We start from the raw sequence: 22,915 nt of genomic DNA, 5'->3' as shown, positions 1-22,915 counted from the left end.
AAACTTTTGCAGCTTCGATGCTGCAGTGAAGAATATAAATTTCCCTTGCCCAACCCCACCCCCAGCGGCCTTCCTTCGGCCCCGCGGTCAAACGTGCACGTCCTTGACATACTGGCGCAACGTTTGCGATAACGAACATTTTTCCGCAACCACATCCTTTCCCGAGAGTGGACCAGAGAAAACTTTAAAACCAACCTGACCAACACTCACACAGCATGCAGTTCCTGCTGGGACGAAGGAAAAAACGAGGTTCGTAGGGACGCGGGCAAGGACGTTTGGCAAACGATGATCCATTTTTTCCGGGGATCCCTCCGCCTCAGCTTCAATCGATTACAAAGCGTTTTCGGGAAACTGTTTCTCGATGTTGGCAAGGTGTCAAGGGACATATCTTTTGTGGCATCCGGTATTTTTTCTTCTTGTCTTTGTAGTACAATTTCGTGCGGCACGAGGGAAAAGGACTCCCGGCCCAGAAAGGGCTGACTTACGGGTATCTTCCGGGAGGACGATGATGCTGATGGTGCCCCAAAAAGCACGATGGCCTTGAAGTGTTGCTGACGTCAAAGGGAGACATTTGGGATGATGGAGAGGATAGATAGAGGTTTACGCAGGATACGCACACGAGAGCATGCGTGGAGAAGGGACAGTCGAGAAAACTTTGTTCTACTTTAATATAACTCAAAGGAAATGCTGAATGAGCGGTATTTAAAGGATCTTAACAACAAAGACACAAGAGCAAATGTATCTGATCAATAGAAATATTTCGCAACCTTTGCATCCTTCATGAAAATGCAACGTTTAAAGCTTAGCAAAGAGTCACTATTTTGCAGATGGTTTTGTTAAATATCTCTAATGACTCGGAAAACATTATGTTTACATGAAAATGTTATCCATGTGCGGGGCATCTTCCGCTTGCCTGGTCTTTAGTTTGATGGAGTGTTAAACCAAGCGGAGCAAAATCACTACCACTGATGTTTCATGCTAAATAAGCATGAAAAACTAATCGGTGAGTTATTATGAACACAAAAACTCCTGCCCACAAAAAAACCAAGGGTTGAATAGTGATGATTGGTAATAGTTTTTGGAAAAAGATTTTCTGCCCAATGAGTCAAAATTGCTCCCATTGGGTGTCCGATAAATATTGTATTTGTTCCCCAGTGGAGTTCAATGAGCTCTAAATCACACATAAACACAAAGCAGTAATTTATTTGGGTGAAAAATAAACCTAAATGGTGTTCGGTAGCATAAGCCTATGAGAAACATTTGTCGATAGATACGATTTATAACACAACCGGAATAGCAAAAGCTCAATAAATCATATAACACTTGCCGCACACTATTGCTTTAACGCGGAAAAGATGGTGAAGACATCGAAGAGATTGAACTTCGAGCGATAAATTTGGGGTTCGAACACGTCATTTAGCGAAGCCGTAATTCCATCGACACCAGCTGTCGTCGAAAAGGTTGATGGCAGAGAGGGGTGGGAAAGTAAGGAAACATAAGGCAATGCAACTGGTGCGAAAATATGACTCAACCGTGTGCCTACATCTGACGGATCCTTTAAATACCACCCACTACTCAGTGGTTTAAACATAGGGAAAGGATTTTCCTCTTGGGTAATTTTCTTGGTTGGGTATTGATTAAAAAAGAAGAATATTTATGTAAGGAAGGATGATGCGTTATGTGAAAAGCAGAATTAAAAATTCGATAAATTTACATTGAACGTCGAAGAACGGGTGCACACACTACTCATTGTGAATGTATGATACTTTTATCTGCTGTTGTTGACGAAAGTAAGAGTGAAACGGAGTGTTTGGCAAGTGTAAGAGCAGGCACTTGCGAGTTGTTGTTGGGGTTTGTTTTTAGGATACGCCGAATGCGGTTTGCGACACTTTTCGTGCTCGCTTTTCTTGGTTAACACTACTGCAAACACCGCCTTGGAATCGATATCCTTTCTTCACGAAGGCAAACAAAAATCACTTAATTCACTGGTTGATTGTCACGCGGACTTTGGGTAATTTTTCTTATTCTTTCGTGCTTTTAAAAACTATGCACGGATTTATGAACACGTACACACACACGGATTCGCGTCACACCTCTAGAAAGAAAAATGGACTTTAAACACATCTACTATAAGCACAAGAAATCAAGATGCCTCCTTGCGTGGAAAACGAGAATCGAATGATGTAACCCAACAGTGGAGTGATTTTCATTCTACTGACGGGTTTTTCCAAGGAGTCACCATTGCGTTCCCCAACTGTTACTCCTATCTGCCACTAGGATTGTGTGCACTTGTGCAGTTGGTTCGATTTTATTTCACCGGTGGTAAACCAAAAAAAACACATTAGAGCAAGCCACAAAAAGGGCCTACTACTAACACTACCATCACTTCTCCGTCATTCGGCACTTTGTTGTTCGATGCGGTGGGTGGGTGTTAAAGGGAACATTTTACTACACTCCCCCCTTCCCCGTACTACACATGCTCCAAAGTGCGCGAACACACTAACACTACGCTAAGATATGCCGCACTGGAACAAGGACGAAGCGCGTCCGTTTGTCAGACAAATAAAAAATAAATGAGAATAGAGTAAATTCCACCGGATGTCGACGGGGAAGACACGAACACACAAATACACAAACGCGAGCTGGATCAATTGGAGAATCCTTTTTTCCCCCCAGTGGGTAAAAACGTGAAAAGCACGCGAGGGAGTAGTATTTTCGCAACGCGATGACACTTTCTGAAAGGTTGTGTTGGTTGGATGTTTTTCACGTTCAACTCATACATATACAAACGGGATGGAAAAGGATACGAGTGACCATTTTCATGGAAAAACTCAACGAATTTCATAGTTTCACTCAATGCACTATTAGAAGTGAACTGTAACACAATGAACCCTAAATCAATTCAGCTTTATCGCCACTTTCACTCTCTACGAGGAGGAGATGTTTCCATAGTGATCCTAGTTCTTTGGAAAGGGAAACCCGAAATGCTGAAAGTCTGCTTTCCCCCACATGTGCTGGAGACTGCTCTAAAGACACCAGCGGCAGGTGTATTTCCCAACCAGATATCGTAGGAGGAGAAATCTATCTACTCTTTAAGCGCACCGGAAAAGCCTCGCGTCGTTAAGGGACGGAACTATAGCGCGGCGTCGAAAAACCGAACCGAACGTATCTAACGCCGAACGTAAACTGGAATCCCAAACCGTCAGCAGGTTGCTTTCGATACTATTTTCCGATACTCGCTGCTGCTGATGATGCTTTCTCCGCGGACCACTTATCGCGCTCGCTCTTCTCACGCTCGCCGGTCTCACGATGAGATATCGCGCATGGAAGCGCGACTCTCGCATCGCATCATCGCGAAAAGTCTCGCGGAAGGTGATAGGCCAGCGATGTCAAACTCGTGTTCTTATCAGTGTGGTTTTATCTTAACAGGCAATCTTGTTTATATTATATTACTTCATATAACATATACAATTTCAAGTAAAAGAGAAGGTCTTATGATCAATCGTTTTCTAAATTTTAACGAATTCAAATCAAGTTTATTTTACACTGTTTTCAGGGCCAATTCGTCGGCATCAAGCTGCTCTTCGTTGGTATTAGGCAGTCAATTGCACGCGCACGACTTTTGTTTGGTTTCGTTAGGAAGCACTTTGGGCTTGTTAAGTTTAACTTTGGCGTTATCGGTAGCAACATTGGCGCTACGAGAAAAGGTCGCGTTGTTGTCGCGCCAATGTTGCTACCGATAACGGCAAAGTTAAACTTAACAAACCCAAACTGGTTCCTAACGATGCCAAACAAAAACCTTGCGCGTGCAATTCACTGCCTACTACTGGCAAAGAGCAGCTTGATGCCGACGAATTGGCCCTGAAAACAGTGTATTATACGAGGTGCATTATTACATCTGTTATTTTAATAAGAATGCTCTTGTAGTTCATAACGTTTGTTTTCTATGAAAACTATTTATTCGCTTGTCTACAATAATTTGTGTAAAACCTTTGCTTTTGTCAACCGCCATCTATCGGCGTGATTTGGATCAAGGTTTTATATCACTTTCTTATAGAAATTGTTTAAATTGACGTTCGTTCAGTTCTCTTGCAATTCGGAGTTCGTGAAACCATTTACAAAAATATTTCGCTATTCAAACGAAAGCCAATACTCGAGGATCCAAACTTTCGATGTATTGTTTCAAAGGGGTCGCGGGCCGAATCCAATGTTCTTGCCGGCCGCATGTTTGACACCCCTGGTAGAGGCTTTTTCGGTGAGCCTTTTGGCTGGCGATAAAAGCATGCACTTTTCCGCACATGCGCTGGCCGTGGTGGTGATAAGCCAACCGAAGAAGTGTGAACGAAAAGGCGCGTAGTTCACGTTGATAACGAGCAATTCAAACCGAATTGAACCGAGCGTTTCCCAACCCGCATCGCCACCAGCGTAAAAGGGCGTTCAAAATGTGGCTCCGAATTAATTATGCTATCAAACCGGTCAGGCCAAGTGATTCGAACGTTGCCTCTTAGCTTTTTAAATTTAACGAAAAAAAAAATACACACAAACACAGGCGATATGCAAATTGGTTTTCGATCAGCCATTATTAGCGTGAACACAACCCAACCGGTCGCGATGCCGGCTGTGTGTGTGGGGCTTTCGATCTTACGATCCTCGATTTTCCACCTGTTGTGGTGGGAAACTATGGCTCGCTTGAAAACGCAGAAAAAGACTCCGCCGCGCGCGCAACGGAAACGGAAGGCCAGACACCAACAAACAATCAAATTTTTATTTCACCAATCCGGAACAAACGTGCCGCGACTTTGGAGAAATAGAGAGAAAAAAAACAGGAATTAAGGCGATATATCCAATGAACGCGAACAGATTGTATGAAATCAAACTCGTCAGTGAGGCTTGGTTGAGAGGCGCTGGGTGGAAATGAAAAGTAAACAAAACAACAACACACATTATAAGCGGAAATCTTTTCCACCTAAGAAAAACGAGGAAACGCCAATGATAAGTGGTGCCAATTCGAACGTACAGACACACGAACGGCATAGCACTTTCCCCATAGAGTGGAAAGATCACTGACCGACTGGTGTAAGATTAATTTCAAATTAGAATTTCTTCCGAACGTTCCGACGTAGTTATTCTTAGGAACAAGAGTACGAAACGAGGTGGATGAAGTTGGTAGAATTTCCCTCTCGCAAAGTTGTGTAGAAGGAAAACTAAAAAAAAAACGCATTCAACATAAATCACACAATACTCCATGAATGGTGGAGGTCAATGAATTTCTTCACTCCCTCTTGAACCATAAATAATCAACATTCGCTTTGCGGACCATAAAACCGTGCTTGCAATTTCTATTTCCCTTTTGGGATGCGGTGGAAAACGGGTCGAATTCAAGAGCTCTTCGATGGAAAAAATAGCTATTCCCCTAGGTTCATCCAATCGAGGCTAATTGTGCCAAATGATTCTGTTAACGATCGTTTACTAAATGTGGCGCAATAAAGAGGACAACCATTGCATGTGGGACCGGTGATATAGATATCCTTGATTTCACCCTTTGTGACAGTAATAAATTATGTTCGTCTGGCACCATTTCCGATGATGGAACGGTTGGCGGACGCGTCGTCCCATGGAACAACATTTCGGTTGACATTTCACACAAAATGAGGAGTACGCGAACAAAACGTTACAACCAAAACACACAGACAACGATGGCGTGCGCGTGTTTAGCGGACAAATTGTGGCACCTTTCCCTTGGCACATACACTTGGCCATGGGAAAGACACACCTGGACACGGGGTGTGCTTGTCCGTTTGGCCCAGATTTTGGGAGCCCATGGAAAGGTGTATATGATCTATTAAAACAACACCCTTCTCTGGAGGACGCCCTCCGTTTGGGGGATGGGATTTGAAATCAAATAAAGCCCGTTTCGGTGCCCTTACTTGTCTTTCGTGAAGCGGAGGAAAATTGGAAGAAAAAACACAACGCCAAGGAAAAGGGCACGGGACAGGTGTGTCCAATCGTGTTTGCTAAGTTGGGTCTCTCCATTCCCAGTCCTGCCAAGGCGGAAGTAGTTTGGCTCGGTTTGTTTTATTTTTCTCTCGCTTTTCCAGCGGGTAATTTTCACCGAGTACGCCATAACGAAAGTAAGGCCACGGCCCGGAAGAGCATGAAGCATGCCGTGACTAATGCACCTGCCTTTGTGCATGTGTCCGATGCTTCGACGAAGATCGTCGCTATGTTGACTCAAGCTAACCCCGCGGCCAACTCCTCAGTTTTCCATTGTGTCCCATGAGGTGTGCTGAACCGAAAGGCTGGTTCGCTAACAAGAAGTTCGAGAATCGATTGGCGACGTTTCACGCCTCAATTATGTCATTAGCGCATGGAAATGTACACTTGACGGAGGGCCGGGGGTTTGCCCAACGGTGGCGCCACCTTCTCGGCCCGCTAACCCATTTCCACCGTGATTCTCTCCACCTTGACACACAGAGGCAGCACATGATGACAGAAACTAGTGGCACTTTTATGGCCCATGGTAAGGCAAGGAACCCGAGGAGTCTCGCAATGCAAGGTTCCATATTCCAGAGTGCACACGAAACACTAACATCACTCATACTCAACCTTCACGAATTTCCCAGACACAAACAAAGCCAAAGGGTGGCGGCATTCGCGAATATTGGAATGGAAAAAAAATAATAGGTCACAAACCGCCGGTGGGCCTTCAATAAATCAATCGGTCAATGTCAGCCGCCCACCATGCACCGAAAGGGAAATTGTTCCAAGCGGGGGGTGGAGGAGAGCATACACAACGGGCGGGAAAAGAGGACCAAGGCCGCAAATGAGCAAACATGCTGTGGAGGAAATGGCGCCGGTTTTGTTTCGATGACTAATACACCCATTGGACTTATCACAAAGAGACCTTCCTCCCGTTTGATGACTCCTTCGATGATATTTACCTGAAACGAGGAGGAGAAAAGAAAGAAAAATAAAGTTAGTTGGTAAAACACGATAAGCATGGTAGACGATATTCCTAAGTACATCAATAAACTATTTTCATCAATTGACAATTAGTATGCAGTGCGTGAAAAGCCTTTTGTGCCACAGAAAAAAAAACTCCCCGCCCATATGACATTATGTCCTTTGGAATGCTTAATGAACAACTGGAATGAATATTGCATCGATAAAAGCAAAAATAATCCTACTGGAAGCACATTCGTAAATAAGGATCGAAAAGGGAAAATCCTCCCTTGAGTCCCACAGTAAAAGCGTTCGATCGTCCGAGGGGTGACCGAGGATTAAACCGAATCGATGTTGCATAAGTATTTCTGCTCGATTTTGTCAATCAAACGAGTAACCAGCGCTCGGGTTTGAACCTTGTTTTCCATTAATCACCGCCAGACGCATTTCCCAGTCCGGGCACGATTTTCCGGGGAGAATCCCGAGGGCCGGAAGTGAAGGGAGACTGAACCGTCATCATGAGCCTCTTCAGTGCCTCCCTTTCCACTATCCCACCCACCAACCACCCGCACTGTCAACAACACCCGCTCGGAGCTCCCGGAGCACTGGAACGGGAAGCAGCGATGAGTCATCACCGCATGTCGTGTTGGATGTGCGCAGAATCCAAACTTTACCAGACGACGCTCCCGGCAAGTGCCTCTTCCTCGTTCCGCTAACATCTCTCTTCTGGTCAAACGAGAAAAAAACGGAAGAGGATGGGGAGCCACCATAAAGGAGTTGAAGGACCTTGAAGGCGATGATAAGGGAAGGGAAAGGCCCTTTCAACCCCCCTCTTTCTGTCATCCTGGGATCCTGGTCCTATCTCATTCCGTTCTTGTCCGTGCCAGGCAGATTCTCATCAATGTGCGGTGGGGCCAAACCAAAACAAATAATAACAGACCAGTAACAGTTCGCCGAAAAATACACGCCACGGTGCGGTGGGGAAAAGCGACAGGACACTCGGTGGGTGGGGGGCTACAGAGTGGCTGCTACCATTTTTCCACGACCCCTCCTCCCCAGAGCATTACAAATACAGCCGGGAAGAATGGTCCTAAGATTTCCACCAACCGGTATGGCGGACTCTGTGGGGGCTCATTTTCCACATCCGGCACCGGAACAAAGCAGTACAAATTCTTTCCTTCGTTACCTCGTCCGACCTCTCGCCCTCGCCCCTAGTCCCAAAGTAGTGGAATGATAGGGTGGGGGGCATTTTCCCCGTATCTTTGATCGATCGATGCAACATGTAAAGACTGGTAATACAAGAGTGAAACGAACGTGTTTTGTCGGGGGGAACCGAAAATGATGCCATGGGGACGTCCAGGGAAGCACGAAGAGAAGCTATAAGAGACAGACTCCAGGCCCCCTCCTACGGTCTTCAGATTCACTCAATGTGGTTTCCCATCATGCTTTTAACGATGCGCATGATATCCTTGTTGACAGATAATAAAAAGGAAATGAGGAAGGGTTCTCTGTGTATGTGTTCAGGTCTGTTGGTATGGGAAAACCCATGAAAACTGGATGAATTTGCATAGATGCATCACTGCGACAACCCTCGTGCGGGAAATTGATTACAAAAGAGCAGACCATAAGCGTAAAAAAGGGAACAAATTTCATAATAAATAGATGTTCGTCTACTGGTAGGAGAGTCTTCACGCAAAATACCATATCGATAGAAACAATGACCAGTTGTTCAATGTATCTCTGTAAAAAATGTAGTGGTGGCCTCAGGTGGGACAGTGAGAGTTGTGAACTATGGGACGAAAAAGCGCCATGACCGGTAAATTACAATAGAACACCAAATTATTCGAGAAAGTCGCTGGCCTACCGAGATGTTGTTGACAATCAAATTGATAGCCGGGAGTTGTTTGAAATGCTCTAATGGCGGACTCAACACTGCTCCATCACTTGCATTATGTACTGCGTCGAAAATATTATGAAACTCGTTGTTCACACGCCGCACAATCAATGACAACCGCTGATAATGGCTGATGGCAGTTAAAAAAATAGTGTTGCTATTTCTACAAGTAACTTAAATTCGAAAAGTGTGTAGCATAGAAAGAACCTGTACTGCTTTGATCGCCCCTCACTCAACATCCCATATTGTCTAGTGGTTAGGATATCCGGCTCTCACCCGGAAGGCCCGGGTTCGATTCCCGGTATGGGAAGCGGAAAGCTTCTTTTTTCTTTTTTTTTTGCGTACCTTCGGTTAGGTAACTACAACATCAGTTCCAGGTCGGTAGTGCATCAGAGCGGATGTTAGCAGTGCTCAAGTTTCCTGAAGTAGTTAGCGGAAAAGTAAGGTTAGCTCACGGCACGACCGCGTGGTCACGCCGAGCTGGAGCTCAGGTCAGACAAATCCTAGCTGCCGCACATCTCGTACTGTTTGAGTCAATCAAGCAGACCACGAGTTTTTGTGTCCTGACAACGGAAGGAATTATCCCTCCCGTGGACAGCGGGTGGACATACGGCTATTATAGCCGGTCCTAAAGGACGAGCCCCTTCATAGGAGTTCGGACAGAGTCGGTACGCCTCTGATTACGAGTAAGGGAACAAATTGTTCGACTTAGCGTAGGAGGATAAATCCTGACTCGCATACTGAAAGAAGAAGAAGAACTACAACATAACAGCATAGTAACAATGTTGTTTAAAAGTTTACCAAACAAATCATCCTTGAAATACATTTTACCATACATGCAGTTCATGCATAAGTTGCCCTCTATGAAGTTGTTTGGCACATCCCAATTGATGCCTTCTATTAAATGTACAATTTTGCACAGAATAAACAACTTCAGCACATTAGTTTAAGAAAATGTATTCTATAAGGTTGGTAGCAAAAATTGAAATCAAAGCTCTTCTTTAGTGGAAACTTTGATGATATGGTTACTTTACCCTAACGCGACTGCACAAACAAAAAAGAGATTTTCTTTCCCATACCGGGAATCGAACCCGGGCCTTCCGGGTGAGAGCCGGATATCCTAACCACTAGACAATATGGGATTGTTAGAGGCACGGCTGAAATAGACCAATAAAGGTAATGACCACCTACAATACAAGCCTAATTGCCATTAAATTCGCTCTCCACTGCAGAGATTGATCTAGGCAGAATTTAAAGGTAAGTGTATAACAAAACCAACTTCAATTCGGCTTTTAGATAAAGTGTTGATGTTAAGTAACGATTTAAATTAAGTAGTTCGCACCAACCACCATGCCTCCCATATGGTCTAGTGGCTAGGATATCTGGCTTTCACCCAGAAGGCCCGGGTTCGATTCCCGGTATGGGAAATAATTTTTTCTTGCTCGTTCACCAGTTTTTTATTTTTTTTACCAACCCCGCCAGAACAAAAACATAGCAAACCCGTTAGTTTCTTCATTGGACTAAATTTAAGAAGAGCTAACGCGATTATCTCGAACTGCAAAGAGGTTTCAGTTTGAAAGAAAACCCTTCGCCTCGTAATTACCGAATCGCCAAAGATCGCTTTCCTTGCTTTTCTAGGGCTCCCGAGGCAACGGTTGGAGACGAAAGACGCCCTGTCGAGCTCGATTCCTCCGTTCAATGCCGTTTTGCGCAGAAGATGGAGAATCGTACGCGTGCATGTGTACTGACCTCCACGGAGAATCGTTGCCAACGAAGATGCGGCAATGGAGTGCCAGCGAATGATGATGTTGCTTCGCTGCTGTCGTTTTTTACTACGATTTCCTACCATCGAAAGGCTCCCGCAACTCGGAAAGCTACATTGGCAGCATTGAGCACAGCCAGTCGACATTATTTCACAGCTGTGGGCCAGCCAGAGGCCTCGGACCATCGAAACGATGCAAATGCCCATCATACGACGATGATGTGATCGTTCCCCTCCCCACTACACCCCCTGTTGCCCAACGCTTTGGTTTAGGTGAGGATTGGGAAAGAACGTAAAGCTGCTGTTGGGGCCAGAAGAGGCAAGGAAACGATAACGAAAAGTGGATTTAATTACGTCTAATTAAGCAAAAGCCATTGCCCTGCGGATTGCCCTCCATACGGAGGTTTCTTCGCTTCCACGCGCTTCTTTATCCGCCACATTCTTCCAATCCGATCTTGGAGAGGCCGCAGAATATCCCGCGCATCGATATAACACTGTGTCTGGCTTTGTGGCAGCATAGCCAAGAGGTTTGTTTTATTGGAGATTCTTGCAAAATGTCTTGCTTATTTCTATAACTTTGTTTTTTCAATAGTGACGTTTTTTAAACTTCCATTCCTTATTTTTCTGACATTTCTGATGTTTGCTTGCACACACTTCTACTTCTATTGCACAGTCGACAAAAAGAAAATTGTAAAAACATGCCAACCCATCACAACCCAACCCGGTACGTAGGAACTGTCAGGTGTGTTCTGTGCGGTCATATTTTATGCCGAGTTTGCAGCTCCACTATTCGAAAGATGATTCCTTGGGCCGAACCAAATCCAAAATGTTATGTTTTTTATATGGACGGCGAAAGAACAGAATGAAACATTTAAACAAAAATAGTGGAGCAATTTTTCATTACTTTCTGTTACATGTGGTCAAATTTATTCAATAATCTTCCCTCTTTTCTGTTGTACTTTTTTTTTGTTTGAAAGCACGCACATCATATTATGTGCATTCGATGCGTTAACGAGTAGACTAAAAGGCAAACGAGCATGTCACCGGCCACATGCCACATGGACACGTGTTCAAACAAGCGTGTTTTCATTTTTCATGGCGCATATGGAGCAACAGTAGCGCCACAAAGGTACGAATTTAAATATTAATGAATGTGGCGAAAATAAAACATTAAAGACATGTCAGGGATGCGTCCAGGTATGTGACCGTTTGTCATTTAAATTTTTCGAAAAAAATACATACACATACACAATAGACCGGCGTGCGAAAAGCTAGGCAACAGGGTCTAGAGCACAGCAAAAAGTCACTCAACAGAAATCAACAGTTCTGAATTTTCCTTCGATACTCCCCCCAGCCCGATTTGTGACAACGGTGTGCGCCAGTGGGGGGAAACATTTGTGGAAAATGTAAATGAGCAGTAGCAACTTAAAACAGGCCCAAACAACACACCGGCGGCCCTTTCCCTCCAGCCCCTTATCTGAGGCCATTTCTTTCCTCTTTTGCAGTTCCACATACAACAGTTTTTTCCCGAACTGGGGCATGACGGTGATGAGTTTTCCGGTGGATTTCGTTTGTTTACTTTACCCTCGCCCACCCTCCCCCCTCAGTTGCAAAAGGGGTGAGACTTCCTAAACCGAGAGCTGATCTCGTTACCGAAACTGAATCTCGAAATGAACCACGTTTTTTAATTGTTTTTGTTCACGATGGATGCAAATTAAACATGCCAGGGTAGTGGTCCGAGGGTAGGGGTGTCAAGGGTGGTGCAGCGAGAGTTTTGGAGAAGGGAAGAAAGGCTTCTATCTCACTAACCCAACACACACACACACACACACTATTGTTTGATTTGATTGAAGGGTTTTGTTTTGTCGGAAGCAACGCATGGTGCAACGCCGCGGTTGTTCATGGTTCACCCGGTTCCCGGGCCAGATAAATGCCCCGTTGGTTGTTGCACCGTTAGGCGGTATTGTTTCTGTCCAGTTCGATCCCGGCCCGAACTAATCTTGGAGCCTTTCAAACCCGCGGGAGATCTTGAGACGATCGGAAGATCATAAACCCCAGGAACACAGCGGTAATAAATAGTAGCCCCGTCGAGTGAGTGAGTGATTGAGTGTGTGTGTGTGTTTTTGTGTTTGTGCATGTGGAGACAATCGAGAATAGATAAATTTCAAGGGCCTGTGTGGTGTGTTATGATGCCATCATAAACGTGGCAAAACAAGCAAAAACATATGTCCAACAGATCTTCCGCGAATGGATGGTTTACAACGCGTCGTACAAGGTTAAGATGGAGACAACTTTTAGTGTAATCAATTCCGAACCCTGCAGGTAAGAAAAGGTTAAGAGATGATTCATAAATAGTTGACAACGAGACTTGGTTCCCTACCTGGACGGCCAAGGGAATCCTGAACTCCTGAAGATCCCTGGCAATGTCGGCTGTAACAATCATATCCATAAGTGATTATCCGACCGGTGATCTTTCCTCCTCCTTTCCATATGCAGAGGTAGAAAAGTGCCAAGGCCATTGGCAACGGTCGACAACATCTTGGGCGCATTCGGAAGATGAAAACAAAAAAGAATTCTCTTCGGTACCTTCACCTTGTACCTGGGGTTTTCGAAAGCGGTCTCTCCTGATCCTGATCTTCCGAGATTATCTTCCGACGGATCACGCGGCGGCGACCTACTTAATTTGTACCCAAAGCAGCAAACCCGCCATCCCAGAACTACCTGAAATTATCCCCTCTTCGACTGATGACGGTGCGACCCCGGAAAAGCGACGATCCTGGTGACGACTCTTTCTCCCAGCCCGGATTTGGAAGGTCGCCGCCACAATAGGAGGACATTCTCGACCGCACCACCACCAGGTAATTGCTGGCCGGGGCGTTATTATATCGAGAAGCCATTGGCCCACATTGGCAGAAGGAGGAAGAAGCTCGTCGTGACCGTTCACTTCAGGAAAGGAACGGAACCGTCCGAACGTGGCTGATTGATGAGAACGGGTCTCCCCCTGCCCGTCCGGATCGTAAAGGGGGGCGCAAACCGGGGCAGTTCGTCGAACTTTCAAAGTCATGGTCCACAGTCCCCAAGATAGAGAGAGGGAGAGAGGTCGGTGAGTAATTCTTGTATCCAATTGCACCGAACAGCAATGACTCTGGATAGGTTCCACGGGACAACTAACCGCCGTGAGACATAGGCAGGAACTCTTGGGGTATAACCACGAGATCATCATTATCGCCGCCATCAATCTTTTCGTCGAGACCTTCCGAAAAACTTACCACAGCCGAATGGCGAGATGGTGCCATGACCATCGGTGGAGTTGTGGAGCCCATGGTCGGTCTTTTCTGCTTGCGGATTCGAATGTGTGCAAAAAGAGCGGTACTACCTCCTCCTTGACACGGTTGTCTGCCGAGACACAGTCCCGCCACCACGGGAACGAAGTAAGGTTGTTCTCGCACTCGAGAGGCCCTGTGTGTACCGTCTCCTTCATCCTGACACTTCCTCCCCGTAATAACACCCTCGGTACACGAAACGAACGAAAACTGATGGGGCTCCACAAATGGCGACGACTACTTTCGTAATAGATTCGATTATTTATTATTAAAAATCCTCCCCCAATCCACTCCACTCCCCCCCCGGCGCGCTCGTCACCAGACCCGTCTGCTGCAATCAGTTCCGGGGTCGACACCGACCCGACCCCGGGGGTGGATTTTGTTGCCATTCGATGTTGAATCGATACCATCGGCGGCGGGAAACTTAACCTAACTTTTTCTCGATGCGAAAATTCTCGAACGAAAATTGGATCAAGAACGAGAACCACCACCAGCATCGAGCAGCGAGGTATGAAATTAATCTCTCCAAACCTGCCAGTGACATTCCAGACGTTCCAGGTCCACTCCGAGCTCCACACTTTTCCCGTTTTAACAACAACCTGACCTGACCGAGAGTGTCGAAAGCGAACGGGAGAAGGAAAGTCAATCATTTTTCAACTCACCGTGGGCCCGGGGGGGTGGCGTGGGAAAAAGAAGGGAGACGCAAAATACGTCAAATGTGGAAATGATTGGAAATCGTTTTGGCGTTTTCGGAGGGTGGTAGAAGGGCACGTGTATTTTTCGCATTTCTGACACACTCCCCGCTTCCTCATGGAACCGATGAGAAATTATAGCAACACGTTGCCGTTCTTGTCTACCATCCTATGCACATGGCAGGTTATGTAATACTCTGTTTCGAAATGTCTAAAATAAAACATCAGAAAGTGTCCAGAGTACTCGATCAACCTTCCGTGTTTCGAGCAAAAAGGTGAAACATATGACGATGGTAAATAAAAACACTTCCACCATATTACAAACACGAAACGTGCTTGAAGGTAGTACTGCGAGCAAAAACTACTTCGAGCTGCGAGCAAAATATGTACTTCGACAAGGGTAAAACATCGTCCAGAACAGCGAGCTGTCACGCCATCGCGGACACGGTTAAGCTTGCCGGGTTTGTAGCGACAACAAAAAGGAGGAAAAACAACGCCTATCGGTACTCGGACAGGACGTTGGGAAAGCAAAAAGGGTTTTGGCGGAAAGTAAAAGGGGGAACGGCGGACCAAAAGTGTCGCACTGAAGGTGAAATTACAAAAAGCACAAATCGTAAAAAAGGGTAAGAGCACAAATCGAGACCACTTAGAAATTAATTGTCGCCTCCTATCTATCGCTCCGCCACTCCATCCTCCTCTTTTCCTTTTCCGCAAGAGGGTAAGACCTTACACGCTCATTAAACACCGTGTATGGTGGGCCTTTCGGGTAGATTAGGGAACGCTCCTCCGTCGGTCGGAAGTGGTGGAATGTGTCACGATAAGAGGTGGTATCGATTCTTCCGTCACGGCACCGAGCAGAACGCCACGAGATAAGATACCGCCCATCACCAATTGCTATGATTCCGAGGTAGAGGAGAAGTTCGAACACTAGAAAAAGGCTGTGTGGCGTTGACGAATTCAACCGATTTCGACAGACTCCAAACGAGAAGCACGTTGAAATGTACATAATTATCAATTCAAGTTGAACCCATTTGACCGACGAACCAAACCCCGGTCCGGAAGGTTTCTAGGGCATAACACCACTAGGTGTCGGAGTGTTTCGTAAGAGCTTCCCTTGGTGAAATTGTAGAGAATTAAAGATGTCACGCACATCGGAGGTTTGGGAGCATAGTGCTCAGTCCGTTTTCAAATCATGAACTGGTTATCTTTAATAAAGTATAATAAAAAACCAATGGTGTTGTTCAAAACATGGAAAAGATACATCCGTGTTGTGCTTAGTGAATCTTTTGGCGAGATTATTTCAGATGAATTCATGAATCTTTAGGGATTCGAATCTTCACACCTTAACGAACCCATGACCACCATTTTTCATCAGTTGATGTTTCTATGAGATGCATGAATCTCTCATCCAAAGATTCATGAGTCTCTAAAACATAAAGATTCATTCAGATTCATGAATCTGAATTACACAACTCTATACATCCGATAACAGTAAATATTAATAGTTTAAAAAGTTATATAATTATCTCTAGACCAGAAAACGGGGAATTCAAAATCCATTTCGCACACGAACTATATCATTATGCGTGTGTGTATGTAAGCCGTTCCATTGACCCCTACTAGAACGCAATACGGTTCTTGAGCACGGAAAACGTGCGCGGCTTTCCTGCCAGGGTTAATGATAGAGTTTTATTCCGGTCCACGGAGGAACGCACCGAAAAAGGCCAAGGAGTTGCACCGGCAGCGAGGAGTCCCTTCCACCATCCCTTATTCATGATGTAGCTGATGGCGCTCTTCGACACACACACACACACACACACGGGACAGACGGACTGTCGCCGGTCGCCGGGCAAAATAGGTGGCAGTTAGTTTCCGAACGCATGCCACCAGCAATTGCACTCGTTTCATGTTAGCATGCCACAAAGCCAGCAGTTTATTTCTGGTTGTGCACACGCCCCTTCGAGCGTTCCCAACATCAGCCCCGTACCGAACACATTAAACATTAAACCCGGTATACCCGGGAGTTTGTAAATGCACTTTCTTTCACTTGCAATCATCGGGTCCGAGGCCTGGGCTGTCGAACGTGTCGAAGGGCGTACTGGAGCTCGCTGGCGCCAACCGAAGTTGTTGCACTTGTGCCACACACTGTTGCACCGAACCTCCGAGGGGTGGCATATGGCTGGGGCCGTTCGGAGTCATGCCAGTCAACCATCCCGTTTGTCATGGAGGGAAGGCACGGGCTCACGTTCGTTGCAAGGTTGCAGAAACATTCCCGATTCAAGCTGTACGGTCGTTCCGCTTTGGCGTGAGCTCATGCCCGGGGGAGAAAAACCTGGCCACTGTTTGACGACATGCGAGAGAGCTAATCGGTTGGTAAATAGCAAATCGCAAATAGAATAAATTGTACTGCCAAAAGCGGGGAATGGGAGATGAACGGCAAACCCATGAGGGAAGTGGTGTTCTGCAAGCGAGAAGCTGAAAGCGTCCTCTAATATTTACCAGACGATCATCTACCGAAACCCTCGACTGGAGGAACCACTGGCGGCATGTTAAAGCGTCCAGGGCAACCGGTGGTAGATGGTAAAAGAAGCCAGTTTTCTTAACCGAATGTTTTATGGGTGTACTTCTCCCTTTTATCGAGACTCTATTATTTTTCTATTCACACTCCTTGATGAGTGCCTTTTCTTTCATCGTTTACCCCTTAGACACACTTGAAACTAAGAACCGAAGGTGGTACCGTTGGTACGATGCCTCCCTTGGATTGGAAGATGAAATCAATAGAGGCGCTAATGGTGGAACACATTCACACTCTGGTCAGCAATTCTTGTGAACCTCCGAGATCCGGCTCAAACGTCAGTCAATCCAACCATATCGCTCTGTTTCGGTTCACCTGCGTTGCATTCGATCTCCTCAGAGGAATGGGGGGACGCGAGGGCGAGATAATGCACGGAAAAGGGCGATAAAAGCCTACACTTGCTCCTTCTTTTTGTTAACAATCTTATTAATATCCCGCTCATCGATTGTTTTTCCCAAGTGCTTATCCGTACTCCTGATAGGGGCTATAGCTCGGGTAAGTTTTAGGTTCCCGGTGGTGCTTTGTTAAAACCATCAAAGAACACGAAAAAAAAGGCGTAGACTCATCAGAGGGTGGCCAGAAATGGCTTTAGAGAAAAAAAAACTTCTTCTTTCCTAGAGGACCTCTTCTTGCGGTCCAACGGGATGTTGTCTATGCCACTAAACCATAGGAAAGCATTTTGACACGAAATTGGGAAGTTCGATGATCGATGGAGAATGTTTCGCTACGCTCGACATCGACGTGGGAGTTGAGACTTTGCCATGAGTTGCGTTACCCAAAAGGTAAGCGAGGATATAACAAGCCCCGTTTACCCGGAGCTCTAGCTAAATGAGGACATCTCGAGCGTTCGTATAAGGAACAACGGCTCAACATCCAGCACCTACATCTCCGCTCCTCTAGTAAATTACCCACGTGGTTGTTTGGAAACAGATTTCAAAATAAATGGCAATGGCAACAACCAATCGACGACAATCACGGGTGTTGCGTTGTTCGGGCTCATCAGGGAAACGGCGGCGACTCGCCTAGAACTCGAATCCGCGTGATTGCAAAGTTCAGCACGTTCTCCACGATCACTTCCTCCCATCAGACATCAAGGCAAGGGGGAAGATCCCAACGAGCACGAATTCGATGATCATTCCGACACGTTCCTCGAATGGAAGGAGTAGTCGCCAATCCTGCTAGACTGACCAAAGGCGGGTTAAGAGGTGGTTGTTGGGTGGGTATGGCCGATCAGCTTCATGGATGATGTGATTCGTCAGATATGCGCGCCTTCCGCCCTGCCTTTATTATTCGCGGTCGATACGGGGCGTACGGTCGATCGAGATCAAAGTCCCAGGAGGGGTGGGAAGGCTAAGGCGTACGCAATTCCGCTGGCTGACCGACCGGTCCTCAAAAACGCGCAATAATAATCGTCCAGTGTCCGGAAAGAGGGAAGGGTTTGGAAGAGTCGTGCAGAGTCGTGCCAGTTGAGAATTATTATAATAAACCGACGTCATCTTGCCGCGTAACCTCTGCCACCGGTCCGCTAGGTCCGCTCGTGTTCGGTCCGTGTCTACACGCTCGAGACCGGAGTGCGCGCACTTCAACTCCGGGGCGGTTTTGGTGTGGCGGGGTTTAACGCTACTTGAGCAAAGCCTCCTCTTCTGAGACACACGTTGCACACGAGCCAACAAGTTACATCTTCTCCCTGTGGTCGTTGGCCATCACGTCCAGGCCTGGTTCGATCTGCGTGTCGGAGTCTTCAGAGTCGTATCTTATCGTCTACGATTGGCACCGACCCTGCTACCGGACATGATTCAGCATGGCGAGAGGGGCGCTACCGGATATGTGTGCGTCCCAAGGGACTCCGGAGGCGGAACGTTCCTTAACGCCACACGAATGGTATTCAAGAAAGGAAGGAAACAAGCCCTAGACAGCTCTTCCCGGGATCGGTTGCACTATTATCAGCTTCAAACGGCTCTCAATGGTGAGGGGCGAAGTGATCACAGGCAGAGGGCAATCACCGGACATGCCAGCGGGGAAGTTCAAACTCTTCTTCGCTGTTGATGAAACATAAGTGCACATTATTGGATGTTTAAAGGGTAGAGCTTTGTAGTGTCAATCTTAATAGAGAATTGTTTTTGGGAAAAGGAATACATTCGATTTGAAACCGATCACATCCGGTTGCTGCTTAGAGACTCGAATCGAAACGCAAGATTTTACCTCCATTCTCCTTCTAAGCTTGACACATGCGTGCAGTTAAACAAATTCAATTTCACTCAATTCTCACCTTGTTATCTCCCAGGGGGGAAAGGAACGAGCGATTCGTGATTCGTTTTCAATTTTCGTTTATCATGCATCGCCGGTAGATTAAATAATGTGAAAGCTTCCATGTTTTTCCGTTTCTACTTCTACCTTCAAGAGCGTTTGCTGCAGGTTCCCATCAAGACGCGAAGGGGCATTAAAAATCACCCACTTTTTTATCAGTGGCTGTGGGGTGAAAATTTCTCACCATCACCTGCTGAAGGACGGCCGGTTTGGCAAGTCGGTTTCTCATTAGATTAACGGCTTTTCGATCTGCATTCATAACCAGGCGCACACGATCGTGCGGTCTTACTGGGTACACTTTTCCCTCCTGGGTGTAAAAAGATTTTCCATCTCACACCGCGCATGATGAGGAGAAGAGCTTTCTTCCTCTGAGCGATGGCTTTATTTTATTTAGTTTTCAATTGAAAAATCCACACGAGGCCTGGGACGAAACAACCCGGTTCAAGAAGTAGCGTGTGGGGCTTCTTCAACTTGCCGCCGAGATAGAGGAAATTTAATTTTCATCATAAACAGCCCCGGAAAGTGTGCGATGCCATAAGCCAAACACTTTCACGTATATCGTGCAGAAAACAAAACTGCACCGTACATGCAAACAATATTTTGTTGTTTCAGCATTACTTTTCTTACACTGAGAATGGCAGTGGCTGGAACGATTTCCCCTCAATAATAAGATCGAATCGAGAAAGACGAAGCCGATGGTACCGTGAATGAAGTTGAAAGTTCCTTGTTTAATTCTGCCCAAAAAGTGGGTACCTGCTCCAAGAGTCCATCACGTTTTTCGCGCGAAAGGGAAAAGGCGAAATCTCGGACGAAAGGAGGACGTGTCTCAGCGTGCGAACTTTTTCGTTTCGAACCAATTCCAATTGTGGAAAACATACCCCCACCCACCGTGCACTTTCCGTTCAATTCCGTTCCACTTTCGTCCGGCGTCCGGCGGTGGTAGTCGCACGCGATTCCGACAGGATGTAAATTAACACTTTTAGCCTCATCGGCGAAAATTGAAGACAATGATCAGAATCTGCCAGACCCGACGCGCGAGCAGCAGCAGCAAAAATCGTTGAAAGGGAAAATTTATTTAAGACCGATTTTTGCATAATGATACGTTTGGAATTTGATTCATCATCTTTCACCACTCGAGAAGAGGAGATGAGAGAGTGACTTGCCGTGGCTTGGTGGGCCCCCACCGGGAAAGCGTTTTCCCGCTCAAGTACCCGGTGAGCTATTGTATGTGTGCTCGGAAATTAGATACTTTTTTGTGCCGGATGACCAGGAAATTGTGGTCGGTTCGAAAATCGAACACTTTTACTACGAATTTTTGGCCACATTTCCGGCACACACACGAGGAAGTGCGAGGTTGCTCGGCGGCTTACTTCCTCTCATTATCCTGCAGCAAGCAGCGAGATGGTACGGAATTATGTTTTCTTGCTTCATCGAGGCAGCGGTCAAATTGCAGACATTAACCACCTTTCCCTCTTCATCATATCATGGTATTAGATTACATATGGTCGGTGTGCCATTCCCAGACAGTTTCTTAGATGTGCCAACTGGGAAGCGTGGCAAGGGGAATGATGCACCAGATGCGCCGAAAATGGCCCAAAGGTAGGAAAGGGATAACCGAAATCCTTGGTGTGTGAAAAGAGGGGATGTTCTCTGCAAACACAGCACAGGATTGGCAATCCTTTTCCTTCGCTCCTTGTGTGAATTTAAAGTGACATCCACCGGGATGGAAGCAGATGGAAACTCGCTCCCGTTAAGGTTTTTGGGAAATGAGTTCACTGTCCATTCCGTACCGGCATTGGAACCGCTGAGCTGACGACTTGAGAGACGAAACCCCATGAATAAACCGGTTTCAGAACGCGAACCGAGAATGTGCAAGGATCCATTTTTGGCGCACTTCCTCCCAATTTGGCCAGTTGTCTCGGAACGACGCGAATTGGAAGCCAATGTGATGGGAACCAATTCGAGGTACGATCCAATTCGGAACGGAACCATTTTTCTCGCTTCTACACTTTCGGCTAGAACGGAGATAAGATAAGACACCGTCGTTTCCTGTACCGTCGATGATGATTGTCTTCTTCGGGCCCATTAAACTTAAAAAAAAAAAAACGGTGAAAGCACAAACGTGCGGAAAAACTTACCTTTTTAGCTGGCTTGGCGCAGCCACGGGAATCAACCAATCCGCCGGCGACATTGAACTTCACGGGCGGCTCGTTCGCATCCGGAGTGCCGGTGGACGGGACCACCACCGGCCAGGTGCTCGTCTCGCGCCCCTTCTCCAGCAGAAACTTCTCGCTCGAAGCCTCCCGGCCGGCGGCAGCTGCGGCGGCCGATAGCTCAAACTTCTTCTTGATCGCCTCGAGCGCGGACCGCGTCGTGGCAGCGGATGCCGGCCGAGCGAGATGCACGTCCCCGAGATCGGGCTGTAGCTCTAGCATGACCCTCGCCTTTTTCTTGTTCCTCCGTTCCCGAGTGGAACCAGCACAAAAAAATTAATCACACCAAATCCAACCTCCTCCCAGTCGCACTGGGAATCGCAAAAAAACAAACCTTGGTACACTTCCCGATATTTTTTTTATTTCTGGTTTTGTTCGAAGGGTTCAAGCTTTCCAAGTGCACTTTTACAGGCAACAACAATGGGAAGGAAGAAGGGAAACACTTACGAGCTTTCGATGACCAGAAAGGTCAAGGTTTGCACTTCGAATTGATGCACCCCCGAAAAGCTCGGCGGATGAGTTGTTTTTTTGTTTGGGTTTAGTTTCTACAGGAAGCTTTCTGCTTCTCTTTTTCTTTCGTTCGGCTTGTGCGTCCGATCGTATGCACCTGGATCGGTTACGTGTAGCAAAGCAAAAGAGCGCAGGTAAAGATTGGGAATTTGGAAGATGATTTTCGTTTGATTTCACATACCACACTCCTAAAACTAGCACTTGTAGCAAGTTACACTGCACACCACATTCCAACCAACCTAAAGAACATGCAGAACGAACATGGACGTTGCTGTTCCGACTGCTTATTACGGCGGTAATAATGTGGAACACTTTTTCTGATGCCTCTTTGGTACCGTCGCTGCGCGGCTTGTGAAGGATCGTTTTTCCTTCACCACAAACAAACGAACAAAACTGCGATCGATCGGCAAAGAAATACGGACGTCGCAACTGGAAACGTTTCAGAACGCACAACAGACAGAACCGAACCGGCGGACTGTTCATACCACAATGAGCAACAACAGATGTTTACACCTGATAGGCACATAGGTTTACCGTTTAAATGTCCTCTGCTCGAACAATGCTTGGTGCATCATCGGTCATTTGACCGTTTCGCTGCCGATTTGTTTTGCTCACTGCAAGCTTCTCACGGCGGCTCACCATTCTCGTCGTCTCACCATGCATTCTCATAAAGTCGAACAGCGCGCGATGCGCGTGA

The 22,915-nt window shown here is 46.4% G+C and overlaps 1 protein-coding gene and 3 non-coding genes across 4 annotated transcripts in view; 2 read left to right on the top strand and 2 right to left on the bottom strand.

Moving 5' to 3' along the window:
• The window catches only part of LOC131265843 (coronin-1C-A-like), a 32,631-nt gene extending 10,411 nt beyond the window's left edge, over positions 1-22,220 (bottom strand). Inside the window, exon 1 of the mRNA XM_058268175.1 lies at positions 21,634-22,220. Coding sequence (XP_058124158.1) covers positions 21,634-21,930 — 297 coding nt within the window. The 5' untranslated portion in view covers positions 21,931-22,220. The remainder of the gene's footprint in view (positions 1-21,633) is intronic.
• Positions 9,075-9,146, top strand: Trnae-cuc (transfer RNA glutamic acid (anticodon CUC)). Its single transcript has one exon. It is a non-coding gene; the product is annotated as a tRNA-Glu (tRNA).
• On the bottom strand, positions 9,907-9,978 carry Trnae-cuc (transfer RNA glutamic acid (anticodon CUC)). The gene has a single exon. It is a non-coding gene; the product is annotated as a tRNA-Glu (tRNA).
• On the top strand, positions 10,192-10,263 carry Trnae-uuc (transfer RNA glutamic acid (anticodon UUC)). The gene has a single exon. It is a non-coding gene; the product is annotated as a tRNA-Glu (tRNA).
• Positions 22,221-22,915: the final 695 nt, after the last annotated feature.

The sequence above is a fragment of the Anopheles coustani genome, chromosome 2 (genome assembly GCF_943734705.1).
Source record: "Anopheles coustani chromosome 2, idAnoCousDA_361_x.2, whole genome shotgun sequence".
Classification (NCBI taxonomy): domain Eukaryota; kingdom Metazoa; phylum Arthropoda; class Insecta; order Diptera; family Culicidae; genus Anopheles; species Anopheles coustani.
The sequence above is the reverse complement of the archived record's forward strand: the minus strand, read 5'-3'. Positions and strand labels throughout refer to the sequence as shown.